The 27,271-nt window shown below is 38.5% G+C and overlaps 2 protein-coding genes across 8 annotated transcripts in view; one reads left to right on the top strand and one right to left on the bottom strand.

Moving 5' to 3' along the window:
* Nucleotides 1–18,472, bottom strand: part of ATOSA (atos homolog A) — an 85,511-nt gene extending 67,039 nt beyond the window's left edge. For 3 of the 7 annotated variants that reach the window (XR_002126502.1, XM_019665118.1, XM_019665079.1), the window contains exons 1-2: nt 15,562–16,195; nt 14,961–15,076 (exon numbers count right to left, since the gene is read on the bottom strand). Coding sequence is in view for 6 of the 7 variants with exons in the window: in XM_019665118.1 (XP_019520663.1) it covers nt 14,961–14,976 (16 nt within the window). In the remaining variant the exon portion in view is untranslated. The other 4 variants (XM_019665108.1, XM_019665097.1, XM_019665102.1 and 1 more) reach the window with 4 other exon arrangements.
* On the top strand, nt 16,083–16,430 carry LOC109394226 (vegetative cell wall protein gp1-like). Its single transcript, XM_019664112.1, has one exon. It carries the CDS (start codon nt 16,083–16,085, stop codon nt 16,428–16,430), a length of 348 nt encoding a protein of 115 aa, XP_019519657.1.
* Nucleotides 18,473–27,271: the final 8,799 nt, after the last annotated feature.

The raw sequence follows: 27,271 nt of genomic DNA on the forward strand, positions 1-27,271 counted from the left end.
AATGAGAAAACTGAAACCCAAAGAAGTTAGGTAATTTGATCAAGATTACATAAAGCAGGTGACAAAACCAGAACTCGAACCCAGGTCTTTTTAGTTTTTCTAAACGCTAAGTAAAACAATCTGTAGGACTAAATGTGCTGTGCAATTAATTTAAGGTGTTGGGACTATCATTTCATTTTTAAATAAAATAGGAAAAAGAAAAGATCAGCCACCATTTCATGAGCAAGACTGAGTAAAGACTATTATTGTTTGGGAAGAGGGCGGTGCTGTCATGGGGCAGCAACATCCATTGCCGTTGTAATTGTGGACAGTCAAAAAAAAATTAATGCCACTGCTCCATGTGATAGTACCTCAATTACCACCATCCCCTACAATGTCCCCAAATAGGTATTTGGTTCTACCATATCACATGCAACCAACATGGACTACGGAAGCATATATTAAAGGTTGATATTAAGTTTGTTTTTTTTTTTTACTAAATAGAGTTTGAGAAATAAGTACTTGCTACAGATTTACAACCAGAATTCACACACCTCCCAGGCAGCCATAACTCAGTTCTATAAACCCTTCTTTACTAGAGGTGGCACTCCACTGCTAGAGACAAAGATGTGTAGAGACCCCAAAGGATTCAGAATGTATACAAATTCTGTAACTACTGAGTGTACCTTTTTGTGTAGACAAAAAGAGGGAGACAGGAGTTTTCTTTTTTCCTCACACAAATGTGACAAGTCAATTTGTCTATGAAAGCTCTCCATTTTCAACGCAATTTCAGTTTATACAATTATTTCACCCAGCAAGCCAGTGGAAAGTACTTACCATGTGAATGCCTCAATAGCTGCTAACCTTTTATACCAGGAATGTTTCAGCTGCATTGCATTGAGGAAGTCAGTAAGGCCTCATGAATTGAGCACCTCATTTGAAGCCTGCAGTTACTGAGAATAGATTTCCATTGCTCATTCTCAAAAACAAAACAAAACAGAACATGCAACACACACACACACACACACACACACACACACCACGCGCACACACACTCTCAAATCAAAAATATTTGAGACCACCAACCATCACAGGTAGAAAAGAATGGTGGACTGTAGGAATTCTCTAAGTCTGTACCGGCCATCTGATACCCTTTTCCTCACGGGTTACTTCCCCTACTCCCCCGCTGTGCCTCCTCCAAAACAGCACATGGTAACTGCCAGTCTGGACTTGTCTGTTGACTCAGGGGAAAAAGTAAGGAAAAACTACATTTGACTACAAGTTCCAGAGGCCAGAGGCCAAAGCCCACGTTAGTTCTTGTTCATCATCTGATTTCCAGCACATGTGTACCAGGGCACATAGCAGGTGCTCAATGAATATTTGTTTCAGAGAAAAGGGGGAAAAGGATCCAAATGTCTCAAGTTTTACTATATGTAACAGTAAATTCTAAAAATATTAAGTCATTTTACCAATATACTATGTAATCACTGATTTAATATAATATTTATTGCTAAAGGTCCTGTTCATTAGAATTCAGATGACTTTGAATAAAAGAACATTTTGTCAAAACATGTGCATTTTGGTAGAAACATTTTAGAAATCAAGCATTTCTGAAACAAAGTCCAAATGTTTTGTACTCAATCAAAGCAAGCAGTCCATGCTGTCAATCCCTTGATTTAGGGTACAGTCCACATCAATTATAAAATATTAGATGCACTATCCTACAGAACATAGCTGAGGCAAATCGTCTACCTCAAACTATACTTTAAAGCTATTTAAATACAGAATGAAATACAGTTGACCCTTGAACAACATGGGTTTGAATTGCATGGGTCCACCTATACACACGTTTTTCAATAAATACGTATAGTGCTGTAAATGTATTTTCTCTTCCTTACGATTTCCCTTAACATTTTCTTGTCTCTAGCTTACTTTATCGTAAGAACACAGTACGTAATACATGTAACATACAAAATATGTTAATCAACTGTTTATGTTGTTGGTAAGGCTTCCAGTCAACAGTAGGCTATTAGTAGTTAAGTTTTGGGGGAGACAAAAGTTACATGCGGATTCTCAAATGCATGTGGGGGGTCAGCACCCCTAATCCCCACATTGTTTAAGAGTTAACTGTACATAGTAATGGAAGACAAGATTTGCGAGCACTAGCAGGACTAATAAAGCAAAAGGGCTAATAATTAGAGTGACCATAAAATTCTTTGTCTATAAACAGTGACATATTTAGAGTGAAATGAGACAATTGTGAAATAGGATTGGACACAGGACCATCCCAGGTAGCATTTAATCCATCCCATTCTCCAAGAAAATCTGAACTTCATGATACAGTTAAATACAGATATGAAACAGTTAACTCAAACTACTTTAATTTTTTTTAAAGATTTTGCTTCATGAAACTCACTGACGTGAGTCAAAATATAAAATTTATGACATTTTCTATTTGAAATACTTCATAACTGTGTCAGGTTTGTTTTTTTCAAATGTCCTTTAGAAAAAAGCTACCATATGCAACTCACTGCATCTAGCTACTCTTGTCTGAAAGGAGGGAAAAGATCAAATCCTTACCCCTGAGGTACTGACAATGCTTAAGCACGCAACAGGCACTTAAATGTTTTTTCAAGCATCTAATAAATGTCAACTCTGTGCCAAGCACAATGACAGATGTGAGGGATGCAGCAGGGAAGAAGTCAGCCATCCCTGCCCTTGAAGAACAAATTACAAAAAAGAAAGGTGAAAGACAGTCTCAAAAGAGCAAAGGAAGGATGCACAAATTGTGTTGTGTGTCTGGTTTTCCTTCAGTTCCTAGAGCATGCCAGGCTCTTTCTAAATTCAGGACCTTTGCACATACTATTCCCTTGGCCTGAAATGTTCTTCCCCTCACTCCTTACACAGCTGGCCCCTTCTTGTCCTCGCCTCACTTTCTCAGAGAGGCTTTACCTAATCATCCTAACCAAAGGGGGTTTATCCTGCCCTCAGTCACACTCATAGCTTCTGTTATGTTTCCTTCAGAGCACTTGGAATGTGTACTTACCTTACTCGTTGAAGAAATGTTAATATAGACACATGAATAGGTAACATTTATTGGATATTGCCTCAGAATCAAAACAATTCTAAGCACTTTACATTGATTGCCTCATTTAATCATTATGCCAGTAGTAGGTATTATTACTAGCCCTGTTTTTCACATGATAAAACTACAGACAAGCTTTCTTCTACATTTCTAAATAATAAGCTTACACTGCTATTTCTTGATTTTTAAATTTTAGATATTATCTCTAAATTCTAATTTCTTTATACTGTACTCCTTTCTCTTTTTAGCATCTTAGTTGGAAAAATGAAATATGTCTTTCATTATTGAATCTATTACCATTTGACTTTCTTATAAAAGTACATATGTATTAACTGCAGAGCAACGTTAAAATATAATTACCTAGCCATTGTTTCTTTCAAGTTCCTTGAGGAAGAAGGCTGGAAGGCCATTATGTCATTTCTGATGCCAGAAACTAGAGGCAATTGTGCTCTTGCTATATAGGTGGTGTAGAACAGAAAATGCTCAACTGGCTAGCAGGAAATTTGAGTTTTACTTTTATAAAGAAAAAGATTACTTCTTTTTCCCTGGACTTTATGTTTTCTCAACTGTAAAAATGAAAGAGACGCACACTCTGAAAACTAATCCCTCATATATTACAAAGAATGGTGGCAAAGGGAAAACAGAGAAGTAACCCCTCCAATTCACATGAGCCTATGTGCTATCCCTTAAATATCTTAATTCTCTTCTCGTCCTCTCTCTCTCAATCTCTGTAAAGCTCCATCTTTCCAAATCATACCTGTCTTAATTAAAGCTCAGGACAGCTGCTGTCTCTGCCAAAGGACAGCCTCTGCCCTGAAATTAATCACGCCAGCTGAAATTAATCATTCCCTATGAACTCTGATGGTAGGCATTACTGTTACCAGGTACTCAGTTATCAAATGTCTTGCATTATATTTGTGGAGTCATCTCATTTGATCCCCCAATAACCTTGAGAAGTGGTCATGAGGATCCCTGTTTAGAAACAAAAACTGACACTGGCGAATTCTTAGGGTTACAAAACCAACAAATCACAGAAAAACAACACACAACATTCTCCAGTAATAAGTTTTGTGCTACACCACAATGACACTAAAATGCATGCGAGCATTCATTCAACAGTAAATATTTATTGAGCAGCTAAGTGCCAGGCACCAGTACACACATGGGGAAACGGCAGTGAACAGACGTCACCAAGTCCCTGCCCTCATGAAGCTTACACTCTTATTGGGGAGAAAAACAAGAAAAATCACATAAATAACCATAGAACCTCGGGTTAAGCAGTGATAAGGACTATGAAGAAAAGTCACCCAGAGTAAAGAGAGAATAAAAGAGCTGTACTCTTTTTGGAAGGATAATCAGGGAAGCCTTCGAGGAGGTGACAACCAAGCAGAAAGTCAGACGAAATAAAGGACACAGCCATTGAGACTTGTCTTCCAAAAAGGGGATGGCAAATGCAAAGGCCCCAAGTGCCAGTGTGCCTGTGGTGACTGAAGAAACAGCAAGAGCAGTGTGCCCCAAGTGCAGGGAACCTTAGAAGAGTACTAAGAAAATGAGGTCACAGAGGTGGCCTGAAGCTTTAGGTAAAAAATATAATTCTTCCCAATTCAAATATAATTCTCTTTCAATTGAAAAAAATCTTGAAATTTCAATCATTTTTGCTCTTAAATCCACTTTGTCTAAGTCATGTATTTTTAAGCTAAATAAGGAAAAACTGCTAAAATCTTAACCACTGAATTTACATGACCTATTTTTGTTTTCCAAAAGCCAATAATTTTATTCACTTCTACTTTTATGAATTCTTATGGTATACCCTAAAATCTTTCTAAATGTCCAACATCAAGGTCTAACTCCCTTTCTGTAACAGGAAGCAACTTACTTCCTTAAAAGGCAGTATGTGATAACAAAGATAATATTGGAAAGACTAGCGGAATGTGAATGTAAACTGCATACTGGATATTAGTATCATGTCAGTGTTAGATTTGAGTGTGATAACTGAATTGTGGCTATGTAGGAGAATGTTCTTATTTTTAGGAGATACATGTAATGGTGTGATGATAAATGTTTAACAACTAGCTCTCCAGAAAAAAAAAAAAAAAGCCCTGTTTGTAGCAACGTCAATTTCCATTGTTGATTTTATTAGGCAGCCCACTTGAGGCAGACTTGGCGAGAAACATACAAAATCAGCTTTCACATGCTGATTACCAGCCTGCTCCATGTACACAGGGTTGAAGTAGCGTGATGTCTGCAACTTACTCTCAACTTATAAAAACAAAAAATAAAAAAGAAACCCCTGTGTCTGTCTGTCTAATCTACCTATCCACCTACCTATCAAGTGAGAGATAAAAACAAAAGAGGTACAATGTTCACAATCAATCTATGAATAGTTCTTTGGATGTTACTTGTAAGATTCCAACTTTTCTGTGGGTTTGAAAAATTTTTTAGTTAGATGTAAATTAAATTACAGAGCAAACAAAATAGGGAAGTTTAAAGAAATTCTTATGGCTAATTCTTTCGTAAAACGAATAAATCAGAATTTCTTGTATCTCAGTCTCCTTTCATCGAGTATACCAAAATGATATAGAGCTCTAACCTAAAGTTAATTCTAAGGCTAAACCTCAAAAACAAAAAGCAATTTGCCAATATGAATGCTAAAGTTACCCATTCTCCTACTATTATAAATTTAAGTAGAAATGACCTACTAGATAATGTGACAAACCATGTTATCTCTTCACAAAAGACAATTGGGAACTTGTCTAAAAAGTGTAAAAGAATTTTCTAAGTGTCGGGATAAAGTTTTATAAATGGCCTGATTTCAGATATTGATACCAAATTTCAATTCCATTCAAGAATATATAAACTTGGGGGTCGGCTGAGTGGCACGCTGGTTAAGAGTTGGTTTGGGACGCCAGCTCTGAGCAGGTGGACTCCAGTTCAGATCCCACATTAGGACCAGTGACACTGCGCCCTCTACAGCTAAGATGGTGAACAGCTCGACCTGGAGCTGGGCTGCTGTGAGTGGCCAGCGACAGGGTAGGCTGCAGTGGGCTCCCGTGAGCAGCCAGCAGCCGGCATGAGCTGCCAAGAGCCGACGTGAGTGGCCATCCAATGGCCAGCGCCGATCTGCCTCACCCGGGAAGAGCGCAATGATAATACCAACATGGGCCAGTGAAGCGACGTCCTCCACAACTAGACTGAAGAACAAAAGGACAGCAACTTGTCTGTTTCCCTTCCCCGATTCCCCAATAAAATCTTTAAAAACAACAAAAAAAAACCCAAAAGCAATTCGGAGCACTATCTCACCATTCTAATATTTTCCATCAACCTCCTTCTACTGTCCACCTGTACCCCAATCTCTTTGCCCTACTGCTGCTCTGAGTGCACAGCTGGCATGTTATCACCTCGAAATAGATGGTGTGCTCCAATTACCTACTTTTCCTCTCCCGTTGCATGTGCATTACAGATGTATAGTTCAAACAGTTTTGAGTTTCTCTGGTTGTATATTGCGGAATACAAATTTCAGAGTGACACAGTAAGTGTCTGCAGATCTCTTATGCCTGTCTATTTTGACTAGCATTCACAACAGAGCATTGAAACACTCATATTCTCAGTGCAGCTGATCCAAGTTGTATATTCTTAGAAGTAAAACACTTACCAGTCCCTACCCTGTGCCAAGCATATGCTAGGTACTGAACCACAGGTTCTCAGTTCATCTTTCCCACAATCCTTAGGGTTGATGACATAAGAACAAAAAAAATGAAGTTCAGACAGGCTATGTAATTTGCCCAAGGTAATGTGGCTGGTAAGTGCTACAGTTAGAATTTCTAAGTTTGCCTGTAAAGCCTTGGGATCTTAACTCTTTCTGCATTACATTAGGACGTTAAGAAGGGCCCTACTGAGTTAATTTTATACCAAAATATAGCCATCATTTCAACAGTCCTTAAAATGTATAACTAAATATACATTTATTAATCTAAATGAACTTCTAGTTGGTATAATGTCAAGACAACAAAGAGAAACTTTAAAAAAATAAAAAATCAGGCACTGTGTGAATGGGTATTTTCAGACAGTGTGGCCCCAACTAAGATGCAGCGGGCTGTGCATGGGAGCATCTGGCCCTCTGCTCACCTGTGTAAACTACCTGCCCAGGGAGTAAAGTAGCCAACATACTATACTATGTAGCACTTCACAGCTTACAAAGTTCTCTGACACATCATCTCACCTGAAGTTCAGAAGTAACCCTTTGAGCCCGGGACATTTCACAGATTAGAAAGCAGGTTTAGGACTTAACGCATCATAGAACCTGTGACAATGGGTCACAAATCTAAACTTTAAATCCTTTGAGTCTTTTTCCTATTAACGTATCCTACCTACTTGTACTCGTAAACCTGAAGTTCTCCAGCCAATTTAATCTCTCTTGCTCAGAAATATCAACAGGAGCAAATTCAGTGTGGTAGATGGAGGGCAGAGAGCTTCCAGCAAATATCTGTGTATGGATCCTTTGTTAATCAGATACATATAAACGGGGACCACCTATACCAAATAGCTTTTGCCTACTCCTTAGTTATTTTACAGTGTTTTATTTCAATTCAGTGAGAGCTAATCAATTAAAAAATATATCTTTCCTTGGGGTGGCCGGTTAGCTCGGGTGGTTAGAGCAGTGTTCATAACACCAAGGTTGCCAGTTTGATCCCCACATGGGCCACGGAGCTACACCCTCCACAACTAGATTGAAGACAACTACTTGACTTGGAACTGATGGGTCCTGGAATAACACGCTGCTGTTCCCCAATAAAATTCTTAAAATAAATAAATAAATAAATAAATAAATAAATAAATAAATAAATAAATAAATAAAGGGGGGGGAGGGAGAGGGGGAGGGAGAGAGAGAGACAGAGACAGAGACAGAGACAGAGACAGAAGGAATAGTGCATGTAAGGCCCTGAGTGGTAATAAAAAACCTAAAAAGTGGCCAATGGGGCTAAGCATGGTGAACAAGGGGAGGAGATGCGAAAGACCTTACTATAGTTTTACTGGACGCGTATCTTTTATATGGATAGGAAAATATGAGAAAACTCAACTCAGATTATTGCTAGGTGTCTTTGGTATTACATGTGGACTGCTGTCTAAATATTTTTACTAGCTACTGGCATTTTCACCCAGTCCATCCTATTTCAGTTTAATAAGAAAGTCTGACATAATCAAGAAACTATTCTTTCATCCATTTGAGCAAAGACAGAATTAATGACTGACAAATTGACTTCAGTTTACAAATTAACTTCAGTTTACTAACTCAGAAAAAATTATTGTTTCCAGGCACCACAATTTTGATCTTCATTACAAAAAAAAAAGTCAGTATTAAGTTATTCTAAGTTTAGTATTCTCTCAGTTTTTAAAATCCTTAGCCTCAAATGGGGGGAAAACATTAGCATAAAATTGATACAGTCAAAAGAATAAATCTATATGTTCTTCGTTTAACAACTAATTTTTTTTCTATATTTTTCACAATACAGAATGCTCAGGCTTCATGGGTTTCTTCACATTTTGAAAAGGAAATCGACTTTTAAGTCACTCTGCCTATATATATATATATATATATATATATATATACATATATATATATATATATATACATTTGTTGCTCAATTCTGTCTTTCAATTAATCTTTGTTCTCATCCTTCAAAGAAATGACAGTGTTCCATCTGCTGAATCATTTTCGTTATAATGGATGACAGACGGGAACACAGACAGGGTACCTCTATGTCAATCCCTTTAGTTGTATCCTCAGAAGTTGTATCAAGCTAGCAATTATTTGACAGCTACTGATGTGTCAAGATCATAAGTATAAATGGATGAGAGACCAACAGTAGCCAGTTTTTTACTTAGATTACAGTGAATATACAAAACATGTACAGCTGAAGTAGCCCCTTTCTTTTGTCCTCCCCAGCTTTCCCTAAATGATTGACTTAATTTAGAATATGTCCAATAACAACAGCAGTTCACATCTGAAGGTTTACTATGTGCCAGCCACTATTCCAAGCATATTACATACACTAACTTATTTAATCTTCAGCATAACCATAAGGCAAGGCACTGTTACTTCCCCCACTGTAAAGACGAAGAAGCTGTGAAACAGAGAAGATAAGGAGCTTTCCCAGATCATGATCCTTACCAAATCTGTTTTGAGTTTTCCTCAAGCCTATTTTTAAACCAATTTGGTCCCAATATATTTTTTTATATTTTAACAACACTTACTGCTGCTACCAGTCAGAGGGTTAAGAGTGTGTACTCGAATTTACATCAAATGCAGCCGGGCTAGCCCCCTTATTAGCTGTGTAATAATGGGCAAGTTATCCAACTTCCCTCCATGACTCAGTTTCATTTATCTATAAAATGGAGATGACAATAGCCTCTACTTCCTTGAGCAACTGTGAGGATTAAATGAGTTATATATGCAAACTCCTTGGAACAGTGCGTAGCACAAAGTATGTACAAGTATTAGCTGTTATTACTAATACTACCACCACCACCACCACCACCACCACCTGGGAATTTAGCAAAAGTCTGCTCTATTTAATCTAGTCAACATTTCTTTTCTGCCAACACCTGTCATTTCTATTGTTTGATTTACATCAGCTAACAATGTACTATTCTTAACAAGTAACCTATGCAGTGAATTCCCTTGCTATTCTTTTCTGGTCCTCCTATTTCAGTTGCCTAGGAAGGAATTGTTGAGGTTAACAGGGTTGCATTAAACTAGGTAAATTCATAAGCCACTGCAATACTAAGCTAAAGCCTAAATTAGTAATATAATCAGAAAGCAGGTGTCTTAGTCCCTTCGGGCTGCTTTAACAAAACACCATCAACTAGGTGGCTTATAAACAACAGAAATTTATTTCTCACAGTCTGGAGGCTGGAAAGTTCAAGGTCAAGGCGCCAGCAAATTCGTTGTCTGGTGAGAGCTGGTTTCCTCATACATGGCTGTCTTTTCACTGTAACCTCAGATGGTAGAAGGAAGGAGGGAGCTTTCTTGGGCCTTTTTTATAAGGGCACTAATGCCACTGATGAGGGCTTCACACTCATGACCTCATCACCTCCCCAAGCCTGCAGCTCCTCCTACCATCCCCTTGAGGATTAGGATTTCAACAAATAAAGTTTGGGGAAAAACAAACATTCAATCTTTACCAAGGGGAAGAACTAACACAGCATTCCTTTCAATGTTAACCTCAAAAAATCAAATTGTTCGGTGTTTTGCTTGTGGAACAGGTTTTGCATTAATAGTTTTTACTTAAGAATCATAAATGGCCTACAATGTGTTTAAATATGAATTGAAACACAGTATGTTTAAATTATTTATTGATGACTTACTAGATTTTATAGGCCTTAATCTTTCATAAGTTAATAAACCAGAAAACAGTCTTAGAAATACCGGATGAAAAAACTGTTTCTAACCAAAGCATAAAGCATAGCAAATTGACATTTATCTTTTAAATTAAAAAGATTTTGATTCTACTCAGACTGTTGTACATCATAAACTTAAGACCCTGAAACTCTGGGAACTTTTGAAATCAAAACATAAGGTTATAGTCCATTATTCTGAAATATGTTTCTATAGGGGGAAAAAACACACCCTTCCATAGAGGAATTAACTGTAATTGTAATAACAAATGACACGAAATAAAGACATAAATTAGACATATATGGCAAGCATCCTTTTGTAGATTTTATTTTTTTCTCGGATAACTATATTAAAAGCCAATTAAATCTGCTTGAGCCCTAGAAGGTTGAACGCTATGAATATAAAACAAAACAAAATACTGTTAGGTTATTGCACATTTAATTATTTCCTTACCTTTGTTGAACATACTTTGTAACTAACCAACATAATAAGCTTCTGTAATGTCTTGTTAAACATGATCAAAATTATCATTTAGTTTATATCTACAATACTATGTGGCAAATACTGTCATATTTCATTCTAACAACTATGAAAAGTTGGAATTATCCCCATTTAACAGACAAAGAATCTGAGACTCTCAAGGATTAAGTCATTTCATGAAGACAACATAACTAGCCAGTAATGGAACAAGGATACAAATACAGGTCTGATTCCAAAGCTTGTGCTAATGATAATATCAAAAGTCATCTTTGGCAGCACAGCCCAAGTAATGTTATGCAACTACTTTAAAATTCAAAAAATAAAAAAGGTTTATCTCACACAATGGTAAAAACTATTGACAATTGTGAAATGGAGCCATCGCACTACAGAGTTAACATCTTGGTCATCTGAAAGTACAGTACAAACTCTCCTGATAGTCTCTTAACCAACTAGCAAGGTTGACCAATGCTTTCCATACCCTCCATAAAAGCAAACTAACAGACACTAGCAGCTAATAGGATATAGCAGGCCCTCAAATATCGTTTTGTTATAACGTTGAAGACAAAAAAAATTTCGATTCCCAGATGGGGCCACTGTCTGTGTGGAGTTGTTAGCACGTTCTCATGTCTTCTTGGATTTTCTTCCATTTCCCCCCACATCCCAAAGATATGCATGTGAGGTGAATGGTGTGTCTACATTGTCCCAGTCTGAGTGGGTGTGAGTGTGTGATGAGCCCAGCGATGGAAGTGCGTCCTGTCCAAGGGTGGTTCCCCCTACTTTGTGCCCTGAGTTGCTGGGAGAGGCTCCAGTCAACCTGCGACCCTGAACTGGAATAAGTGGGTTGAAAAACAATTATCTTCCTTGTTTTTATTAATCTTTCTTAAATGTATGTACAGCTCACATTTATTTCAATGTTTAATATTAGAAGCATTTGGGGGTCTTTATTTAGAAGTTTGGTGATTTTTTTTGTGACCAGAAATATGCTTCAGGAACTTAACACTTGTTTAGATCAATTAGCCTATGGGAGAAGTGGTTTTGTCGTACGTTGTTTTGCTTCAAGTCACAGTTTCCAGAACGACATTCTGTGAGGACTGACTACTTTCTAGTTGCCTGCATACTTTTACTTCTACTAGTTAAGTTATATGCTTTACTAGTATCTGGTGCTTGTTTAGAAATCTGTTTATTGTGCTAGAAAATAACGAATTTATTTAAATATGATATAAACCAATGAAATGAGTGCAAAAAAAGTTATTTCTGTGAAAACTATGTTGAATGCTTTGGAAAGAGTCTATTTTGATTAACATAATTTTGATGAATATACATTCCCTCTTCCCCCAAAAACAAAGTCCTATAGACTATCACCTGTAAAACTGTGTAAAACATTAACAAATAATTAAAATTTTGTTTAAATGTAGAAGACTCCACACTCAGATTGCTCTGCAAAGTCTTGCTCCACTTGAAAGAAATCAAAACTAGAAGTCTTAGGTATATGTTACTGGTGCAGTTTATACAAAAAAGATCATAAGTAACTCTGAAAAACAGACCCCATTTCAGCCCCTAAAAGGGCCTTGATCCTACCTCAAAAGACATATAAAAATAATTAAGTCTATTATTTTTTATAATTTCTCACTTAAACTGACTTTTTCAACTAGCCAACCATCACACCTAATCATGTAGGCTAAGAGGCTCCTGTTGTACTTATTTAGAAACTCTACACTAGATTTCATATACTTTATTGAGGTTCTGAATGAGTATCTGAAAGGTTCTCCTATTTACTTTCATTTTATAGAGAACTTAGTGTTAACCATGGTTATCTAGTTCTTTAGCCCAGAGGTTAACAGCAATAAAATTAAAAGAAGGCAAGAATAAGCAGATTAGCAACAAAGATGTTGACAGCATGGGAATTTAAAAATCAAATCTAAAAAAAACAAAACAAAAAACCAAGTCAACTAAAGTGGTTTAAACTAGAGGCAAAAAAACAAATCTTATAAATTTAAATATCTTTTTAGGGCATTTGTAGATTATGACAGAATACAAAATTTAAATTTATAACAATGTCCCTTTATCATTACATAAAATTAAACTACATTGATTCTATAACATCTTTTTTTTTTTTTTAAGGAAGGAAACATTACTATTTTAGAGGTCTGTCCACATATCATGATTATAATTGAAAATATTTTGGGCATTTAAAGAGTAAAGTTTCAATTATCCAGAAAATTCACTCATAGAACAGTTTCTTAGATAACAATGAAGAAAAATGAAGTTTTACTGTCATCTTGCCCATAACTGTGCAGGTCAAGAAATCAATTCAATCGGTTGTGACAGCAATTTTTAAAAATGGAAACAGAACAGTAAAAACAAGGCCACATTGCATATAGCAAGGGTAAATCTGTTTCATGAAAAATTTATTTTAGTATTTCTATACTATTTTGCAAAGTAAAAGATATTACTTACTCTGGGTCCTGGTCAAAAGAAAGCCGTGGGCCTAAAGACTCATATTATTATTATGAAATATAATTACAATACTAACCTTGCAATCCTATCATTTTTACACCATAATGCTATAGAAAGATACAATTTTAAAGGGAAAAAAGTCACTTTTTTAGGAATCTTGATGAATATACTTATTTTTCCTAATAATCTGTATCCGTATATAACTAACATTTTATTGAGTTTAGTGCTAGTTTTGGCTAAAACAGAGATTGTGTGCAAATATTTTTAAACTCCTTAGGACCTTGAAACAACTTTTAACAACAAAAAAACCCAAAACAAATAGCAACTTTGATTTTATTTGCTTGTTTATTCTGAGGTGTATTACTGACCTTGGTGCCACTTTTCCAAAGTCACTGATGTAATCTAAAAGTCTAACTAAACTTGGCATTCTACACAACCAACGTGCTTAGTAGCAATACACTTGCTAATACTTCATGCATAAATACCTGATTTTAAGAAACAGCCAAACACTTAAAACTAATTTAAGCCACTAAATTAAATATGGCTTTTTCCTCTTCTTTCTAGTAAAATTTTAAAAATACTAATACCAAACACATATTTTAACAAGAAAATTTCTCTTTCTAATCCACTTTGAAAAAAGCGTATGGAAAAAAATAACCAGTTTAATATATATCTTTTTAAAAATGAGCATCTAATTCATATGAGGATAAATTAGCATTTCCACTCCTACAGTCTCAGATTTGGAAGGAACTTTGTCATCTAGTCCAACTCTCAACTAAATATAATAATCCTCTTCCAACAATCTTCCTTGGAATCAAATCTCCATCTGACTGAGAAACCTTTACTCCTAACTAGTGCTATATCAAAATCTTCTAATCTTGGTCCATGCCATTAATCAAAAGAAAACTGATTATAAATGAGTTTTCAATTCCTTTGAAGTCCTTAAAAAACACAGTAATGCATTATTCTCAGAAGTCCTGAAAATACAAGTTTGGGAAGGAAACAACACACTTAACCTTAGGGATTTTAACAGCCCTAACAGTTCATATATTGATATACTGAATAAGGCCCTGGAGTACTTTGCAAAGTTTTAGAGTTTGCCTAAAATACAAGAATCAGCTAATGAAAGCAATACTAACAATAAAATAATATTTGTCAACTCAATCTTTTACATTTCCTCAACTTTATCAAGTTCAAATTCTTAATTTGAAAAAACTTATAAACCTCTTTAAAACTAAAGTTAGATTGACTTTACCTAAAAATGAGTAATGCAACTCTAAAATGATACCAAGTATTGTGGCAATACACAAATGCTGTTTCTGACAACTTCATTTTGAGTTACTGCTTCACAGTTTTGAAGAATGTATTCTCTGATCTAGAACCTAACTCTTCCGTGTACCCATCTACCTTACCAGCTGGAATCTGTAACAGAAACAAGTAATCGTATGTAATACACCGAGTTGATCCTGCCGCAAAATTAGGTTAACGTTTCTAAAATGGGCACAGGGGGAATACATACATACATACGTACGTAGTACATACATACTTAAATAAATAATTTACCTCGGTCTGGCTTCATTTTCACATCCAATTTCAACCCAGGGTGCTGTGAAATACACGTATGGGTTCCTTCAACAGGCTCGCCGCTGATTCTATGGCTACTGCTGTTTGCAAAAATGCTAAAAGAAACCAAAATAAAATTAATCAGGTTCTGCTCTAACCCTCAGACCTTGCAAGAAAACGACTGTTAACAGTTAGGCCTCTTCCTGGCACTAACTGTGGTGACAGCACCATCGGCAGGTTTGAAAACAGCAAAACTCTTTCTGCACCGCCTCCCCCATCTCCTACGGACCGAACACCCCTCTTCCCCGCCCCTGTGCTTTCCAGGCCAAAGTGTCCTTCTTTGACACAGTGTCTCAGAACCAAAAGGAAGATCTATTTATAACCTGGAGGTACGGGCAAGGAAAAAAAAAAAAAAGATTCAAGCAACACAAGCTAACTAACCCCTTTGTAAAAACAAAACAAAACAAAAACGCCGCTGGGAACAGTAGCACCTCCGCAGTGGCTGCTATAGAAATTCTCCGATCTGCTGCCGGGGCACAGGAAACTCTTCAAGACCCCCTGGCGCCTCCCCAATTGCTCCGCCCGCCCCGCGGAGCCTCACCTGTGTAATTACCCTCTGGCTAGCCTTCTTGCAGCTACCGCGGCCAAGTTTACACAATAAGAGGATCAGAAAGCAACGCGAGTCATCTCCTTGCGCCCAGCCCCCAGCCCCAAACGAACTCTACGGGGCTGTCCCGGGTCGCCCCCTACCCCCCCTAGCTCTGCGCGGCCAGGCCAGAGATCTGCCCCAGGCAAGGGTTCCCGGCTGAGCAGCGCAGCCAGCCCACTGCGGGCCCCTTCCGTCCCGCGCGGCCCGGGACTTCCTTCAGCCCCGCCGCACGGAGCGCAGCGCCTGCCCCTCTCCCCGCCTGAGAGTTGTTTTCATGGCTCCCTCGGCCGACCTCTGCTGCCTAACTCGCTCTCGTCTCCGGTCTCAATCCCTCCTCCTCTTGGCACTTCTCTCCGCCGCTCGCCCGGCGACTCACATCACACTCCCACCTCAGACCCGAGGCTCCGAGAGGCGCAGGGCGGGCAAGAACGGAGTGTGGCGCGCAGCGCCCCCCGAGGCTGCGTTAAGGGACCATGGGGGCCCGAGACTGCAAGCCCGACGCGGCTCCCCGGCGCCCCTGTGGCCATCCACCCCCGCCTCAGCTGCCGCCTCGCTCTGCTCCCGGCGCTCAGCCCCTAGCCCCGCCCGACTCGCACCCAAGCCCCGCGGCCCCCGGCCGGCCCGCCGGCCCCGTGCCTCTGCCAGCTCCTCGCCCGCCCGCTGTCTCTAGCGCTGGCGCCTCAGCTCGGGGTCCCCCTCGCTTGCCCAGTTCTTTCTCTGCTGTTTGCCCTGTCAAAACACTGCCCGGATCACGTGTCCTAACAACAGCCAACCCACCGCTCGTCACTTCCTCCCTGGCGGCCTCAGCGGCGGGCGCCTAGTTGTTATGGCAACGCCCCGCGCGCCCCGGGGCGCTAGCGGGGGGATCTGGGTTTCCGTGCAGGTGCCCGGCGGCTGCCAGAGCGCGGGGAAGGTGGGCTGCGTGCGGCCCGCGGAGCCCCGAAGGCCGGAGAAGCGCAGGGCGCTCGGGCCGTGCGCTCTCGCCTGCGCACTGAGCCGGCTGCGGCGGGTCTGGGACCAGGAATCCGAGCTGCTCTATTAGCGCACAGGGTAACTGGGGAGATGTCATCCGAGGGCCTGCCCCAGACGTGAAGGATAATTATAGTCTCCTCCTCCACACGGGATGCTGGCGCAGAGTCGTTTCAAGAGTCCCAAGTGGATTGCAGCGCACGGTGGAACCGGGTCTAATGTAACGTGGTCGGGACAGGCGAGGGGGCAGCCATGCGTGTCAGGGGTTGCGGAGTTTAAGAACAAGCCCCCTCACCGTACATTTTCCCACATCACTAGGGATTTTAGTAGGATTGGGAACTCAAGCTCCTGGGGCACTGGCTGTGCTAAAAATAACTTTTGTAACATCTAAAACACTGACTCATGACAGGAGGACACTTTTGACACGGTGTTATTGTTGGGGAGCTGTAATTTTCTTGTTGTGCTGTAACAATGTGACATTGCATTTCGTGTTGTGATGTTGTGTCATCACTCAAACACAAACAGATGACAAGGATCTGCTGTAATTTTAAAAAGCAATCCTAACAAGCACTAAAGCTATTAGCTACTCAGTTTATAGGCAAAGTACATAAGGGGTTGTGAGCTCAAAACAGGGGCAAGAAGTACTAAATTTGCCATGCTCCTTGGTTTCATTAGAAAAAGCTTTTTTTTTTTTTAGAAATAATTTTGCATACAAGAATCACAACAGAAAGGTATTAAGATAGGTCTAAAGGTTATTTACTGTGGTCTTTGTATTCTATGATTTCCAAGGTTTTACAGTATGTATTACTTTTACATCAGAAAAGGTTTTGTAAAGTACAAGATTGGAAATTGCATTTTTTTTTGGCCCTCAGAGCCACTAAATACCTGAAATTTCTATTATGAAAAATTGGTAATATTTTCTAGATTTGTTGATATGTACTATAAAATTACATTCCCAACTGCCTTAACATTAAGATTGTATCTAATCAAAAGAGGGCAAAACATACAGCAAGGTAACTTTTTTCTTTTATTTTCAAAGAAATATTCTGGTATTATTAAGATGACACTTCTGACAAATGGCAACCGTTCCTTAATCTATGTAATGGCTACAAATGTTAACTCTCAGTAGATTTGACTTTGATATTGTTGAATACTGTATAATGTAGTTTCTTTTGTGAACTGACGTTTTACATGTTTTACAATCACTTAATTAACCTTGGTAATGGGAGACAGAAAGAACAGTTACAGATAATCCAAAATCCTAAATTTAGCACAACAGCTGGGACCAAATAACAGCTATTGTAAAAGGCTTACTGGGTGAACAAGGCAGCAAGATCTGTGGTTTAGTTTCTCTTCCTCTGCTTAATTTGCAAGTACAAAGACCAGAAAAAAAATGTTGAGAGTAGCTGAGAATGGTGGATAATTTGGAACACAAACTAAAGAATTCTCTTTTAAATAATTAACAGCACATGGATGGATAAACGATGCTATCTGAACATTTGTTAGACTACCTTGAAGCTTTTCATTGAGAATCTTAAGTCTGTTTTAAAATTGGAGATCATTATGGCAGTGGAAAAAGTATTTAAAAGAGGTGTATTTTTAGTTATTTATATTATTGTTTCATTCACTCAGCATACATTAACTGAGCACTCACTATCTGCTAGGTACCTGCTAGTCCCTGAGAATAAAGAAGTGATCTAAAACAGGGTCACTATGTTCATGGAGCTTCCAGTACTACTATGGCTGCATGGCCTTGGTCAAGTCACACTCTTCAGCCTTCTTTCCCCTATAAAAATGAGGTGTTTGGCCTCTGACAGTAATCTCTTTTCTTTCTAATTCTAAAACAATCCTGTAATTGCATAAAATATGTCCAGAGTGTTTGGAAATAAAAACCTACATACAATGGCAACTCCAAGTGTTGGTGATCAGTGTGTTTGCACCTTGGGGCACCCAAGCAAAACAGACATCTCTGGCTCATATTTGGAAAGGAGTGAGGGTGGGTGAAGCAAGGAAGTCAAAACAACTGGCAGGACCATACCCTTTTCCATGTCATTTGTTCTCCATTTTGTTTTCTCCTAGTAGTCCAAAGACTTATGAGTAATTAAGTTCAAAAAAGTTAACTCATCTTCAGCAAGGAGGTAATCCCCTCAATGTTTATAGGCTTTGTTGAAATGGGCATTATATAACAAAACTGTGTATTTAATGGAAGTCTCTATAAGGTCTCCTACTGATTAAGGTAACTGGTTTGCTCACTTACACAAGGCTGTTACCATAACCAAGGTCAGGGAACCAGGCCAGGCTATCAGAAGGAGCTCCACCAAAGTAGGGACTGGTGCCTTTTTTCTTCTTGTATCTCTAGCACCAAGCAAAGGATCTGGCCCACAGCCGGAGCTCAGTACTGATAAAATTTTCTTGTACATGCCCACAAACTGTACCTTAATACTGATTGGCATTTTTCTCTCTAGTGAGACAAAGCTAGAGACTTGGGAAATCATTAGGTGGCACAAACTTCATAAGTGAAGGATACATTTTCATTACACTTTTTGTGTTATCTCATAATAGTAGGAATGTGTTGTGGGTTGAATTGTGTCCCCCAAAATGATATGTTGAAGTTCTAACCCCTGTACCTGTGAATGTGAACTGATTTGAAAATAGGGCCTTTGCAGATATAATAAAGTTAAGATGAAGTCATGCTGGGTTGGAATGAGCCCAAAATCCAATTACTAGTGTCCTTATAAAGTGAGAGAGACTTGAAGACAGAAGAGACACAGGGAAGATGGCCATGTGACAATGCAACAGAGATTGGAACGATGCTGCTGCAAGCCAAAGAACGCAAAAGATTGCTGGGGGCCACCAGAATCAGTAAGAGGCAAGTGAGGGTTTTCCCCCAGAGACTTCAGAGGGACAGATGGCCCTGCTGATACCTTGATTTTGTTCTTTTTGCCTTCAGAACTGTGAGGGAATAAATTTCTGTTGTTTTTAGCCACTCAGGTTTGTTGTATTTTGTTACTGTAGCCCTAGGATGCGAATATAGAACTGTTAACAAAGAATACTGCCATAATTTTTTCTTGGCCTGTAAATTGTGTTGCTGATCTTGCAGGTTTTCTAAAAGTTCCAGGTTCTGAATGGTCACCAAACCATGGAGATCTTTAATTCTGTAAAAATTACAGTAAATCAGTTGCAAATGTGAAGAAAATCTCTCGTGTCACAAAGGAACAAGCTTATGACCTACAGCTAAGGAAATGATCATGCATAAGTGGTTGAAAATCATCAAAGGATAATATACTATTTTAAATATGCTGATTGGTAGATCTGTTTCATCATAAACTATTGTGGAAATAAAGAATAGTACAATTAATTAAAATGTATAAATAAATCTAGTCTTGCATAGTAAGTACAAAAATAAATCAAACTGTATACTTTTAGTTCTTGAAGCAATAAGATGAAAGGCAAGCTATCCTTTCCATAGCTAAATTGTTTCCAGTGATTCACTTAAATTTATTGCAGTTCAATTTTTTTCTAAGGGGGAAAGATCGGGGAGTCATTGCTAAGGTATTGCTTCATGTAAACAACCCTCTACCTTCCCTTGAATTGGTTAGCTGGTTTGTCCTCTCCTGTTAGTCTACCTTCTGTAACCACAGGTATAAGGAAGTGAAAAGTGATTCTGGTTCCTGCCTGCAGAAGCAACTCTAGTATTAAGAAATACAAAAGCCTGTAAACTTCAAACCATGAAAACCTTTAATATGAAGGTTTGCTGAGCTACTGGAGTTCTCTGAACCGCCAAGACTTAAGATCTTTTCAAAAATTAATAATAGTTGCTCACTTTTGTGACAGTAATTGTGCCTGACACTTCACGTATATTATATATTTGATCATACTATCACCCTCTCATCTTGTGGATTAGGAAACTGAGGCCCAGAGAGGTGAATAACTTTCCCAAGGTGACAGTTAATAAGTGGAAGGAGACGGCTTCCTAAATGGACTCATTTTAATTTCCATTGCAACATTATGAAGTAGGTTAAATTATTCCAAGATTTTCAAATGGGGACACTAAGGCTCAGAAACATTGAAAATGGCTGCACATTTAGAATGTAAATTGGTTTATATAAACTTAGGCTCAATGCTTTGAGATACGAGTTCTAAACAGAATGGCTCTGGTTTATTTTATGTAAATTCCAAAGAGCAAATAGTCACACTTAGTTAATCAAAGCTGCTCACATTTCTTGAGCACTTTAGTAAGCTCTATGCTGAGTGCATTATAGGTATAAGTTCATTTAATCTTCACAACATCCCTATGAAGTATTATTATCCCTATTTTATAACCAAAGACAACAGGAAATGGGAAGTTAAATAACATGCCCAAAGTCAAGCAATTAGGAAGTGGCAGAGCCAGAATGCATACCCAAGGAACATTACTGTGGAGCATAAATGCTTAACCACTACCTGATATGGGTCCAGTTTAGTTTGGATTTCCACCCAAACCCTGCACCTTCCTGCCACTGGGTCTTTTAATAGTATAATATCCTTCCCCATTTCCTCTCGAAACCCTTCTGGACTTTTAGGAACTCCAAGTCTTACCCCACAATGCCTTCTAGAGCCTATGCTCACACACATGTCCATCTGGTTTTTTCTCAGAACACACTTTATTAACGATCTTAAAACTACATAGTCAGGGCCGGCCAAGCGGCATGTTGGTTAAGAGCTGGCTTGGGATGCCAGAGGGGCCCCGTTCAGATCCCACAATGAGGGCCAGTGACACTGCCCTCTACAGCTAAAATGCTGAACAACAACTTGACCTGGAACTGGGCTGCTGTGGGTCGCCTGCGACAGCATAAGCTGCTGTCCCCTGCAACAGTGGGTTGCCATAAGCACCATGTGTAGCTGGCAGCCAGCGTGAGCGGACAGCAGCCACCTTGAATGGCCGTCCAGAGGCCGGTGACTGATCTGCCTTGTCTGGGAAGAGTGCAATGATGGTGCCAGCTTGGGCCAGTGAAGCAACAGCCTCCACAACTAGACTGAAGAACAAAACAACAGCAGCTTGTCTGTTCCCTTTCCCCTGATTCCCCAGCACTGTTCCCCTCCCCCAATTCCCCAATAAAATCTTTAAAAAAAAACACCCACATATTCATTTTATCTTGTTAAGGGCAGAGATGAACTGTGGTTTCAAGTTCCTTTGTGTTTTTTGTGTTGAGTGGCACTATCCTGGGCACAAAGACTCAAGTAATTATTGAAGACCCGAGGCCATCACTGTTCTGTAGAAATGCTCCAGCCAATCCAGGAGCCAATGGTCACACGCGGCTGCTGAGCACTTGACATGTAACTAGTGAAACTGAGAGACTGAACTTTTCATTTTAATGAGTTTAAATATAAATGTAATGACTGGTTCTTGGTTCCATTATTAGAAAACTAAGTATGCTTGGAACAACTTGGATATATGAATCTATTTTTTCCAATTGCAAATTTTAGAAATTCTAAATATAAATCAATTATCTCTAGTGAAAATGTAGCATCCAATTTGAAATGTGCTGCAAGTGTAAAATATACACCAGATTTCAAAGATTTCGTATGAAAAAAAAGGAAAGTAAAATATCTATTAACATTTTTGAAATGATCATAGTTTAGATATATTGAGTTTCCTTTAAACTTTTTTAATATGCCAACTGGAAAATGTAAAGTTACATGTACCGTAGCTCACCTAGTATTTCTATTATGCAGGACTGCCCTAGGACTTAGTAGCTTAGCAGCAACAAGACAAAAGACATTTGAAAATTCAGCTATGCTCCTCAGCCAAGTGATGTCTGCTAGCAGAGCAAATTCTGGGCTAAGGGAACTTGCTGCTTTCCCTTACTTTTCCTGTCAAGAGTTCCATGCATCCTAATGAGACTTGAATGTGCTGCAGCAGTGAATGACCCTTCCAAACACACACATTAAACCCAGTAGAGTTTTCACAGGAGTTATTTTTCTCTTCCTGCCTGTTAGAGAATCACACACAGAACTAACTAGCTTACTCCAAACACTGAGCTATTTTCAGAAGCAGTGATCGGTAGAATTCACCCAACAGTTAAACTCCCCATGATCTGATAGAGACATTAAGTCTATTATAAATCAAGCTACTGATCCTTTAAATCTTTTTATCAGAATATATCAGTTCATTGCATCCAAATGAGAATTCAATGATAGTGCTTTACATGGTAAAAAAAAAAAAAATAGAATCCATACCATTTGACTTGAAAAGTAGATATAAACAATAGCAGTGATCTCTGTTTCAAAATGTACATAATAAACTAAATGATCAGATATTTCAGAAAAAATCATTTTTGAGTTTTAGACTTCAAAATAGTTTGTAAAAGGAATCTTTCCTTAGGTTATTATGTTGTTATGTTAAGTTTTAGAAAAGAAACAAAAGGCTTGTAGAACTGCACAAAAATCATGCAGAAAATCCCCAACTCCTTTTCACAAATGGAAATGCTCACAATTGAAACTAAATTCTTCACATGTACCAGATAGAGCAAGATAAAGTAATCTGTAATTTTTTTTTCATAAATCAAAGTTCCGCTGCTTCTATCAGAACCCAAAAGCTCAATGCAGCATAAAGAGAATTCTAGAAGTGATTTCTTTATTTGCCTGCAGTCTATATCTCAATAATTCCATACTGCCATGATTCAGAGAGAACGAACATCAGCTACCTTCTGATTCCAAATGGCACCCGCAAAATTCTGTACTTGCGACTCAATGTAAATGGTCTTCATTTCCAAAATGTTATTTCTTCCAACATAAGTTTAATTCAATTCAGCATTCATTGAACTTTGTATGCCAAATAGTTTGCTGGGCACTAGAGAGACAGAAACCAGAAAAGCAAGGAACTTCAAAAATTTTATTAATCCAAAAGGATATAGCCATGTAACTAAATAACTACAATAGTTTGATAAAGCAAAAAAAAAATCATGCATAAAGAAAATAAGTGACACAAAGAAGAAAAAGTTGCTCCTCTCTAAGAGAGTTGCTAAAAAAGGAAAAGAGAACATATTGGCTCTGTGTTTTGAACGATGAAGAGAAGACAGGCAAATGGGGTGGTACGGAGATGGGGAAACTTGTTCCTAAGAGGTGAAACAGCATGTCACTGAGGCATTAATAGAACATATTTTGTTCAAGATGCCAGATTAGAAGGTCAGATTCAAGGAAGTTAAATGCAAGTAATAGGTACAATATTAGGGCTTTTTTTCCCCTCCCCCATTGGCACCAGTTCTTTATCCGCCCCCATATCTATGCCTTTCCCATGTAACTTGCTGTCCTTCCCAGTAATACGTCAGACTACATTTCCCAGCTCCAGTTTCAGCCCCATGACTTGCTTTAATGAACAGAATGAGGCTGAAGTGACAGTTGTGAGCTAGACTTTATAAGGCCTAGGCTGTGTGCTCTATTGTGCCTCTGCCATTACCATGTAAAACAAATAGATGCCTCAGCTAACCTGCTGGTCCCTAGAAGATTAGCCACCTCAGCCGACCCACAGATAAGCCCAGCTTTGATTAGCAGAACCACCACAGCCAACACATACAGCTATGAATATAAATGATAGTTTTAAGTCACTGCATTTTGGAATTTTTTTTATGTGGCATTATTGCAGCAATAGCAAGCCCATTCAACCATAGTACTGAATTGGGATTTTATCTTGTGGATAACAGAAAACTATAAAGGGTTTTAATAAATAAATAGATTATTTCACAAAGACGGCTTCACCAGCCAGGTGGAAGATAGAGATGGAAAGAGGATGGTGGGAGAAGTGGTGACACAGAAGCTATTCCAATTGTGAAATACAAGACAAAGATTAGACAGGCCACTGAGGGCTGGGGTAGGGGTGGGGAATGGGAATATAAAGTATTTAGTTTTAGATACATTAATTTTGAAAAACCTATAGGCATCTAGACAGACATTCTGAAGGCAGAGAAAGCTTCTGCTCTGGAGCTTGGAGATGAGATCCATCCAGATCAGATATATATTACTTAGAAACCATCAGCATATGAACGATACTTACTCCATGGGAGCACATGACGATATCATGGGATGCAAGAAGGACGGGTGCTCAGCAATGTTGGCTGTTGCGGAATAAGTCAAATGAGGTAAGGACTGAGAAATATTCTTTTGATTCGGCAATCGCGTCCTTCATAAGAGAGGGAACAATTTTGAAACTCTTTTACCAATGGACAGCGGTAGCCTGGGACCAATTAAATTCACTGTGTATTCACAAAATAACTCACAATTGGGAAATTCACAGTATCGTTGCTTTGAATCCGATCACTACTTCAAACCAGATCAACGTGGCATAATTCTGAGAATAGTTGACAGATTTACCCTGCGCACATGTGTTGTGAATTCAACATCATTTGTACTATACCCCCAGAAAGACCATTATCCATGATCTCATGAAGTGTTCTAGCTAAATCCAACATGCAGAGATTTCGCAAAGATTATTTTTCTGACAGTAATGTACTTCAGAAATGTTTTCTGATTTATAGGAATGTCACGTGAAAAAAACAAAAAACCCTCTCTAGCTTGTATTCATGAGTGCCCATGTATTGAATTTCTCTTCAGTGTGCTAGAATCATGACATTTTCCTCTCAATAAATCATGGCTCATTTCTGACTCTTCATCAGGATACATCAGGATGATTCTAGGAAACATTGACTAGATAGTGACGGGTGGTCCAGGAAATGAAATCCATACGGCAAACAGTGAACATAAAATCACCATAGCCGTTTGGATTGTTAGATATTGATACAGGACAAACCCGCATTACCGCTTTTAAAAGTAAGGTAGTACTAGGCCATGCAAGGTGCCTCAGGGTACCTGCCTCATTTGTAGCCTCCTTTTTGCCATGTGACCCTACTTCCTTGGCCACAAGTGATGGAAGTTGGGATCCACACCTGACCTACAAGTAACTCTTTTTATAGGTCGGCAAGCTCTGAAGCCAAGGACTGCAATTAGGTGGCTGGAGGTGCTGCCAGTCCCAAATACTGGGGATGACAGTCCATTTTCCTGTGACGCTTGGCTGTACATCTGCAGAAGTTTTTTTGTCTTCCTTTTAGGGCTCCATGAATCCTTCCTATAAACCCCTATAACAAAAGCAACCTGAACATCTTGGATACTTGAAACTGGAAAGCATCTAACACAATTTTACACTGCTTTAAATCACAAGTAAAAATGTTAATATACATTATTGAATTAGATTCCCTATACATGTCAATTATTTATTCAATCAATAATATGTACTGATTATCTACTATGTGGCAGACATGTACTAGCATTAGGAATTTAGTAGTGACCAAGACTGACATGACGCCTTCCTGTATGGTGCTGTGGTCCAGCCTGGAGTACTTAGATTACTTGGGTCTTAATATGCACTATTTGGACAAACCTAAACTTAATATGTCTCAGAAGGTTCTGATCTACATTTGTTTGTTTTCTTTTGTTTTAAATAGTCATGGTTTTCCAAATATATTACATTGACATGGGTACAGCATTAAAACACATGTCTTAATACTTTAAGGATACTTACATTTACATCAAAATGAAGTTTAGTTCAGAGCTTTCTAAGTTTTACCACATCTGAAACAAAGCAAACAACAGGATTAACCAAACTATAAAGTATTAACTAGAACATGGCCCTTGAGTAGAGTCAGAAGCAAAGTAACAAATGAAGCTTGTAGAAATCAATCGTAGGAGAGAATAAACTGATAATATTTATATGCCAGGATTTTGCAATAGTGGTAACATGCCACCTATAAATGAAAATGAGTCCTGAAGTAAGAAAGCTGAACATTTTTCTTTATCCTAAGTAAAAGATAAACTGAAAATTAATGGCATGGTGTGTCCACGATAACAAGGTTGAAAATAAAGATACAGGTGATTCATTAAACTAGATTGAAGAAAAATGGAAAAGATGGAATCTGGTGCTTGGTGAAATTGAAATGTCAAGGAAATGACATTGATGCATCCTGCTGGTAACTCAATAGTCAAGCAAAAAATTTTAATGCTATATTTCTTAGACCAACTAAAATTAAGAGTGAATGTCTTTCTCAGTGGAGATAAGATGGTCCAGGGAGAGCAGAGAGTTGGGGAAACACTGTTAAAGCTCTTCAGAGTTTCTCAGACTGTAGCTATTTACTTGGAGCACCAAGGGACTGAAGCGCTCGTCGTTATATTCTACCATTCCATTTTATTTTCAGGCTTTCCTTCCAAGATGCTCAAATCCCTAAACACCTGAGTTTCTAATTGCTGTATGAGATTTAGTCTGGTTACTATAGTCCCGCCATAGAAATTATCTCTCAGTGTCTTCAATTCAGTAGGTTGCAATTTAAACGTCTGCAGCTCTGTAAGCAGAGAACACAGACAACATTAGAAATTAGAGAGATGATGTAACTATTGCTACAGAAGATAATGGCAACAAAATTTTATTTGTATAATTTTATACAAACAAATTTGAGAATTAATATGAAGTAGATAATCTTATGGAAAATATAAACCTTAAAATGGAACCAAGAATTGACAGAGAACCTGACTAGACCAACCATCATCTAAGAAATTGAAATGTTAAAGATCGACTCCTCAAAAAAGATACCAGGCCCAGAAGAGTTTATGAGAGAATTCTACCAAACAATCAAAGAACAGATCATTCCTTTGTTACATAAACTGTCCA

Source organism: Hipposideros armiger, unplaced genomic scaffold (genome assembly GCF_001890085.2).
Source record: "Hipposideros armiger isolate ML-2016 unplaced genomic scaffold, ASM189008v1 scaffold_12, whole genome shotgun sequence".
NCBI classification, from domain to species: Eukaryota; Metazoa; Chordata; class Mammalia; order Chiroptera; family Hipposideridae; genus Hipposideros; species Hipposideros armiger.

Bases quoted from the DNA above. Each gene is read 5' to 3' on its own strand.
- LOC109394226 (XM_019664112.1), top strand. From the start codon at position 16,083: ATGGGGGCCCGAGACTGCAAGCCCGACGCGGCTCCCCGGCGCCCCTGT.